We start from the raw sequence: 9,269 nt of genomic DNA on the forward strand, positions 1-9,269 counted from the left end.
ATGGATCATAAGTTGTTGTTGCAAGGATAAAATGAAATTCATTGTACATATAAAAGTACTACGTGATAATATCATATGGTATCTGTAAACTAATCACAAATGATTTTGGTCCTGCTGTGCTTTCAATACTAACATAAATATAATGAGTCTTATCTAAACCAATGAAAAAAAAGAAAAAGGAAAAGCATTACCACCCAATAATTTCTCATAAAAATATGACCTTTGCACTAATGTGATAAATTTATCAAATTATAACATTTTATGTAATGTTACATGCTAAAATATGAGTTTAATATTGGAAAAAAAAAAACAAATTGTCAACTATATATATTAATATACGGCAAATGGTCAACCATATTGGTGGTTGGTGCTAGAATTTCAGAAAGAAACGCTGACCAGAACCATTTGTAGCTATGTCAGTTAGGAGTGAAACATACAAATACAAATGGCAACAAGACTAATTTTCTCATAAAAATACCCCACAAAAAATATTTGTGTGATCTAAATTTATTGGAAGTATAAATCTCACATTATAATAGTTGGATTTACGCTGCACATCACTTTTCTTGATAAAATTATGGAGTTGGGATCTTTTTTAGAGTGCTTTTTCTTAAAGTAATTATAGAATGATAATGTTAGGTTTTAAGAGTTAAAAGGTGAAATGATTATTGTAGCCTCAACTTTAATAGAACTAAATCTCACCCACCTAAAAAATAACTCCAAAATCACTTTTAAAAAAATCACTCTAAAGTATATCCTCACTGAAAAATATAAAAAATAAAAGTGATGTGAGTGCAGCGTAGATTTTTCTATTGTAATATGAGACCTATATTTAGTGGCGACTCTAAAAATTTGTATAGATGGGTCACCTTTCAAGCTTATGTTCTACAAATTTTATAATAAAAAAATTAACTAAATAACATTCACTTTGTTTGATTTTGAATTTTTAGAAACAATTTTTTGATGCTTTGTTCTGTTTTGTTGTCTTTAGTGATTTTTTTTACATATATTTTAATAATTATTTTAAATACACCTAAAAATAAAATATTTGTAAAAAATATATTAAAATTTTATATTTAGTGATTTTTTTTAATAAAGAAATTCACAAATACCTTGATTTTTAAGTATATATAAATTAATAAATCTAATAAATTAAAAAAAAATGTTAAAACTTTAAAAAAATTCACCGAGGACAAAAGAAACACATAAAAAAAAATACTTAAGGTGTGTTTGGTAACGTTTACGCTTTTAGTTTATATTTACAAAATTTTATAAACTGGTTTTCGTTTATTTTTAGAAAAACATAAACTACAAACGCGCTTGGTAATTGACAAAATATTTAAAAAAATTTAAAAATATAAAAAAGAGTGAGAAATGACAAGTGGTGACAAGTGACAGCAAAAGACGGTAATGGAAAGTGGTGACGGTGGGTGGGTGGTGGTGCTGGGTGGGTGAGTGACGGTGGCGGGTGGTAGCGAGTGGGTGGTGGGGGTGGCGGCGGCGGGTGGTGGGTGGTGGTGGTAGGAAGGTAACGGATGACGAGTGGTGGTGATGGCGGGTGGTGGTGGTGGGTGGGTGGGTGACGGTGGCGGGTGATGGGTGGTAGAGAGTGGGTGGTGGTAGCAGTTGGGTGGTGAATGGCGGGTGGGTGGCGGGTGGTGGTGGCAGGTGGGTAGCGGGTGGTGGTGGGTGGTGGCGGGTGGTGGTGGGTGACGGTGGCGGGAGGTAGGCGGTAGCGAGTGAGTGGTGGTGGGTAGTGGGTGGCGGGTAGGTGGTGGGTGATGGTGGTGGTGGTGGTGGCGGCGGTGGTGGTAGTGGTAGTGGGTGGTGGGTGGTGGTAGCAGGTGGGTGACAGGTGTTTAGTGGTGGTGGGTGGCTGGTGGTAATAGGTGGAGGATGGTGGTGGCAGGTGGGTGATGAGTGATGGTGGCAAATAGGTGGTAGCCGGTGGATGGTAGTAGTGGGTGGTGGCGAGTGGATGGTAGGTAGGTGGTGGTGGTGGCGAGTGAGTGGCAGGTGGGTGGTGATTGGTGGGTAGTGGTGGTGGGTGGTGGTGGCAGGTACAGTGGGTGGTGGTGGTGGAAAATGGTAGCGGGTGGTGGCTAGTGTTGGGTGATAAAAAAAAAAACTGAAAACTAAAAACGGAAACACATTTTTTGTGTTTTGCATTTTTTGGCCAAATTTATAAACTAAAACCACTGATTTATAAATAAAAAATTTTACCAAACAAGTTTTTATTTGAGTTTTTTAAATTTTTGTAAATATAAACGGAAAACTGAAAACGTAAATGTTATCAAACGGCACCTTAAAAACTAATTTTGACAAGGGTTAACTAAACAAAGTGATTTAGGGGTTGTTTGGAATGTTTCAAATAAGTATATTTTTTGACTTTTTATGAAATATGGGTTGTGTTTGAAATGATGTGGTAGAGAGGTGATGTGACTTAAATATGATGATGCGACTTAAATAGGATAATGACTTTTTAACTTTTTTAGGAGATGCCAAACCTAGCCTTAAACTTGGACGGTTGCGGTTCTTTGACGCTTAATTTTGATCCTAATTTTTTTATTTTGTTTCAAATTAGTCTAATTGATTCTATTTTTTAGTATTTTTATGAAAATGTGTACATAAACATGTGTTATACTTTTAGGAATAAAATTGTAAACCTAATCAATTAAGTGACTTAACCTCAACTAACTCAATAATCATTTTTCATCAAAAATGCTAGTAATGTTATCAATTAGATCAAATTGATAAAAATCAAAATTAATTGTCAAAATTAAATCAATTAAAAATATAAAGATTAAAATGACACAAACAATAAAATATAAGAATTACCTATGTAATTTGCCCTTTACATTTCTCAAACAATAAATCTCTAATGAGTGTACATTTCTATTTATTGGGATCTTTTAATTTTTTAAAAGAACCAGATTATATTAAATAAAATATTATTAATACAAATAAAATTTTTTTTGAAAAGTTTTTGTTTGCTTGACGGGGACATGTCATCATATGCGGTCGCCCCGCCTACACATTAAATAAATCTTAACCATATAAATGTTTTTTTTTTAAATATTTTTTTAGATATATAATATTGATGACACAAAGGTGTCGTTTGGGAAGTGAGTTGATTTTTTGAATTTTTAATTTTTTTAGCTATTTTAGTCTGGGCTAAAAAGTTTAGTTTGGAAAAGACTTTTTAGCTTTTTGACTTTTTAAATTTTTTTTGTGAGAGAAAAGTGTAATGATTATGGATTAGATGTGATATTTTATTTTTTATAACTAAAATAACCTATTTTATCTTTTGTAACTAAAATAACCAAAAAAACCTGATTTAGCTCTTCTCAAACGGTGCTAAATAGGCCAATTGGTGCTTTTACTTTCGTTTTATTAAATCCTAAAAGTAATATTATGAACCGTAAAGAGATATTATGAAAAATTTCATAAAATTAATTAAAAGATGATTACATTACATATAATAAAACATTACGAATTAATTATTTTAAGTATGGAGAATTTTTATAATTTTTTTTCATAATATCATGAAAACCATACAATTAAAATTTTAAATCAAGAAATTCCTAAATGGCATTGGCAGGTGAGTTGCGTGGCTGAGAGAAACGTACTGGCCAACTACTAAACCACAACGTTCCTCAACCCAACCACTTTGTCTCACATCTAGTCTCTATCTATCTATCTATCTCTCACTACTCTCTCTCTCTCTCTCTCTCTCTCTATTTCTATCTCTACCCTTTCCATTTCCATCTCAAACCACTCGTTCTTTTTAAAGACCCCCTTGCCTTTAATAAAAGGCACCACTGTACTCTGTCCTCCTCTCTCTACATTCCCTCTGGGCTCCATCTCTCTCCCTATCTCTATCTCTCTAAAAGCTTGGTAATTATTGTGTCTTCTTCAAAACCCATTATTTAGATTAGGTCACCAAACCAATACCCATCTGGGTTTTTCTCTGTATAATTACTTGGAGAGTTGGTAATGGCTTTTGTTGACTATATAGAGGATGATATTCTCTCAAATAAGGGATCGAGAAATAACGAGTCCATTTCAAACGAGTTTGGTTCTTCTTCTTGGTCTGGTTGGAGCTCGCCGATTGAGTCTGAGCTCGGCTCGACCGAGACGGAGACAGAGAGTGAGGAGGAGGACGGTTTTATCGCTGAGTTGACTCGGCAGATGGCGGATTACATGCTTGATGATGATGATGATGATGAAGTGGCACCCAGTTCCTTGCCTAAGACTACTAAGAACCCTAATGTTGGGTTTGAAGCTAATCAAACTTCTTCTTATGACCAAACACCAGCTATTCATGTAAGAATACAAGAAGCTTTTATTTTTTATATTTAGTAATACTATGAGTAAATTTTTATTTATTGTTGTGACATTTATCTCGTTTAAATTTTTAAAATTTTATTATACACATCTATTTGTAAAATATAATTTATAAAAGTTGTTAATTTTTAGAATATTTTTCTTTATTTATCACCTTATTGTGTCACAATCATACTAGAAGTACATATAAGTAGTAAAATTTACTAAATAAATGTAATTATGATAAATGAAACAAAATGATACCTAATTTAGGATAGAAAGACATATGGCTTTTGTTGTTGTTGTTGTTTATCATACTTTTTAATGTTTAGATGAGTAATTGGGTTTTATTTGCTGATTAAAAAAAATTGAGACTTATTTGCTTTTATTTTTTCTTTTTTGTAGGGGATAACTCAAGATTTATTCCATCAATTATTTTTGATTTTTTTATTTTTATAATATAAATGACCCACTTTTAATGTTTTGGGTATGTTTAATTTATGTAGTTGTATAAGTTTGAGAAGCAACCGTCCATTAATGACAAAGGGTATGAATGTGGGGGAAGCCGAGTGAAGAGGAACGAGTTAACTCAGCAACTTCACGACAAAAAGCGGCACCACATCCCCATCATGCAAAAGAGCGTAGCAAGAGCTGATGACGTAAGTGCCGGCAGATTTGGGCCATCATCAGCCACCACGTGGCGGCCAAGTCGGCAGCAGCCGATTGGTTCCGACTCGGGTTCGGGTATGAGAGCCGTTTTCCTTGGTGGGCCCCGTTTGCAAAACGGGTCTTCCGGGACCGGTGTTTTCTTGCCACGTGGAACCAGCGACCCACCTGAGTCCCGCAAAAAATCAGGTCCATCTTCTTTACTTACACAAAATCTATTTAGTTTAGTTTTTAAATTTTATTTTATGATTTTTTGTTTTTTATATTTTATATTTTTAATACTTTTTAATTTAATATATTTAAAAGGTAAAAAAATTATGAAGAAATCTAAAAAAATTATTAAAAACAAACAAAATATAAAAATATGCAGGTCTTTTAATTTTATTTTCTTTCCATTAGTGAATTTTTTAAAGTTTTATTCACAAAAAATTTCTTTTTAAGTACATTTTTTAAAAAAATGATAAATTAAAAATTCCAAGAACATATAAATCAGTTGCAAAATTATACATATATGATATATGTGAATATATTAATTTTTTTAAAAGTGGGTCACTCTAACAAATAATGTAAAATTAGTTTCGCATATACTTTGACTTTTTTTTATTTCTTCTCGTATAATTATGCTACATGGCACTCTAGATTCTCCATTTTAGAGATGAAATATTTCTTGATCAATATCTCTAAAAAGTTTACATCAACAAATCATTATTTAAGAAAAAAAAATTTTAAAATTTTTAAATTTTATAATGACGTGACAGTTATAAACTATTGATTTTAATTGTAATAGTGTATTACAATTTTATAAAATGAAATGAAAATAATAACAAAACCAGCCGCATATAGACTCAAAGTTTAAGGCACCACCTTTCTCAATTTTAATATTGCAGTTCAATTTATTTATTTATTTTTCAATGGAAAGGAAGAGAGAAGGAAGAAAAAACAAGATGAAAAAAAAAAAGAAAAAGAAAAAGAAGAGGAGTACAAGTTCTTTGATTTGCACAACTGTTATAATAGTGATTACATATAGAGTTTGTCTGGGGAGTGGGTTGACTTTTTGATTATTTTAATTTGAGACTAAAAAGTCTTGTTTGGAAGGATTTTTTGGTTTTTTTAATTTTTTGTGAGAGAAAAAATATAATTATTATGAATTGGATGTGATATTTTGTCTTATTAGGCTAAAATAGCCTATTTTGTTTTATATGGCTATTTAAGTCCAAACTTTCCTTTCCAAACGGAGGCATAGTACCACCAAAATTATTTGAGTGGTAGTTTGAGATGTTCAAAATAAATATACTTTTTGATTTTTTATGAAATATGAATTGAGTATGGATTGGGTTTAAAGTAATGTGATAGAGAGGTGATGTGACTTAAATAAGATGATATAACTTAAATAAAATAGTAACTTTTTAATTTTTTAACTTTTTTTAATATATGTCAAACAACGTCTAAGTTTGGTTTCCATCTATTTTTATGAGTTTTTTAATCATCAGCTGTTTCTTTTATTTATTTAAATATATGTTTGGTATATACTGGCCAATAATGAGACATCCTTAGTCGAGAATCTTCTGTCTATAAAAAAAAACTAAACAAGAATCTTTATTGTTTAGATTTGCTGTCTTTGGTTTAATTTAATATTAAAAATATGTCGTGGTTACCTTTATGATTATGCTTAGTTGGAGAAGTGTGGCTAGTTTCGTGTTTAGAATAAATTGTATTAAAAAATAAAGTGTAGTAGTATTTTGACATAAATAAAATGGTAATACAAATAATAAAAAAAATCTGATAAAAGATTTAAATTTTTTCTTTTTTGGGGTCTATTTATCTCAATGCAATTCTTATTAGCACAAATTATTGGAAATTTTATGACATTGTCGGCCAGTTAATAGTGTATTGATATAGAAAGACATAGAAATTTCGATCGACTAGATCTCAATTTATAAGGTAACATATTAGTTTAAAATAAATCCACAAATAAGTTAGTATTTTAAAAAAAGAATAATGCTTGGGACCCCCTTTTGGGGGTCACTCCCTCACCCCTTTTGCCATGTGGCAGGGGGTGATTGGAGGAGCAGGAAAAAAAAGAAAAAGAAAAAGAAAAGGTAACCAATGAGAGAGAGAGGGGGTCAAAGGGGGTGGGGGAAAAGGGGGATGAATCATTACTCTTAAAAAAATTAGTTCGTTTGACCTTTTTTTTATTTTTTATTTTTCCTTTCCGAATAACACTTATTCACAAATTAGTTCGTAATGTGACATCTACATAAACGTAACGTAACGTGTCACGTTACGTTTTGCAAACTCAATGAGTTTTTATTTTTTTAAATTGAATGTGAAAATGTTGTTGGTTTATGTTGGTGTCCCGTTACGTTTCATATAAATATGATCTATGGTAACATTCAATTTCGGTGTCACGTTGCGTTACGTTTATGTAGATATGTTCTATGGTAACATTCAATTTCCTAGGTGTCACGTTACGTTTATGTAGGTGTCACGTTACGTAATGTTTATGTAGATATGATCTATGGTAACATGCAATTTTCTAGGTGTCACGTTACGTTTATGTATATAGAAAATTGCATGTTACCATAGATCATAGGTGTCACGTTACGTTTATGTAGGTGTTACGTTACGTATATGTGTCACATATATGTAGGTGTCACGTTACATTACATTTATATAGATATAATCTATGGTAATATTCAATTTTCTGTATATGGTTTTACTATTATTTATGGTATTAACAATTAATATTGAGGGTAAATGTGTCAACAAACTTCCCACAAGACTTATGGGAACATAAGTTTTTTAATAGGACCATATGTAGCATAAGTCTCCCTAATAGGATTTATAAATAATTTTCTAATTTTTATATTTATATTTATATATTTATTTTTTCTCGAGTTCTCAACTATGATTGTATTTTGATCAGGATGTTCGACAGTTCTTATTCCTGCAAGGGTAATGCAGGCCCTACAACTCCACTTTGAAGATATGAATGCTCGATCAAAATCCAACGGTCGTGGTGGTTTCATAAGTTACCCTCTTCAACACGGTATATTTTGTTCCCACTTTACTCTCTTAATCCATCTTAACAAGTACAATAAATTCGTAATATTTTTAAGGAAAATGGCATGGACCTCAAACAAATTATCAAATTTTCTACCAAACCTCTCGCATGGGTGTGGGATCCACACAAATCAAATGTGTGTGGGTCTCACACCCATGTGAGAGATTTGGTAGAAAATTTGATAATTTGTTTGGGGTTCCTAGCATAACTCTATTTTTAATATATTCATATTTGGATGACCTCATCACACTGATTTTTTTTTTTTTTTTAATTTGTGACCAAAAAAATTCAAATTAAATTTGTTTATTTCATTTCATGGGTTAGGCTGTATTGTATCATTGTATGGCATCCTTTTCAAAGTTTTCATTTTCATTTTCATTTTCGGAAACATTTATCATTAAAAACAAATTAATAATTAAAATCATAAAAACTAATTTGTAAGTAATTGCAGACATTGTAATGGCACCAAGTAACAGTGACATTCATTTGCAACCGAAGCAGCAGTCGCAGCCCCGAACTGGTGGTCCAGCAGTGAACCATCACGAGACGGTTCTCCCTAAAGAATGGACATATTGATTTTTATACATCAAGGATATGTTTGGCTGTTCTGCTTCTCAAGTCCTATACAAATAGAATCTTCAATTGCATCAATTGCAGCAAAGAAGAAAAAAAACCAAGAGGAAGATAAATAGAGAACAGAATTATTAGTTGTCTTGTCTAATAATGGAATCTTTGCAAAAAAGTAGATGAGAACAAATAATTGATGCAGAAAGATATGTATGCTATTTTAATTTATTATTTTTCTTGAAATGTGGTTCGAAGGGGATGTATATTTAATTCTCTGTTGCAATTTAGCTGTCAAGCAGTCGTGGGTTGCTTTGTTGTATTATAAAGAAAAAAAAATCAAAACAGCTCATTTATCTCAAGTTTTTATTGGCTTTGCATTTGTGAGTTTAAAATTTTAGGGCAAATTATAAACACTCCTTTCGAAGTTTGGTGAAAATACAGATTTCCTTTTGAAGTTTGAAAAATTATAAATTATCCCCTGAGAGTCAAATTTGCATAACAAATTAGGGAGAAACCTGTATGAAAATATAACCTCAAGGGGTAATTTGTTATGGAAATATAAATCTCAGGGGCGGGATGTAATTTTTCAAACTTCAAGGAAGAATCTGTATTTTCATCAAATCTCGAGAGGGTGTTTGTAATTTGC

At 31.5% G+C, this 9,269-nt stretch overlaps 1 protein-coding gene across 1 annotated transcript; it reads left to right on the forward strand.

The window, feature by feature from the left end:
- The first annotated feature begins 3,570 nt into the window (after positions 1-3,570).
- On the forward strand, positions 3,571-8,982 carry LOC114319303 (uncharacterized). Its single transcript, XM_028266315.2, has 4 exons — positions 3,571-4,326; positions 4,833-5,181; positions 7,919-8,041; positions 8,508-8,982. The coding sequence occupies exons 1-4, from the start codon at positions 3,997-3,999 to the stop codon at positions 8,630-8,632; spliced, it is 927 nt and encodes a 308-aa protein (XP_028122116.2). The 5' UTR covers positions 3,571-3,996; the 3' UTR covers positions 8,633-8,982.
- Positions 8,983-9,269: the final 287 nt, after the last annotated feature.

Source organism: Camellia sinensis, chromosome 3, assembly GCF_055761805.1.
Source record: "Camellia sinensis isolate YWXY chromosome 3, ASM5576180v1, whole genome shotgun sequence".
Classification (NCBI taxonomy): domain Eukaryota; kingdom Viridiplantae; phylum Streptophyta; class Magnoliopsida; order Ericales; family Theaceae; genus Camellia; species Camellia sinensis.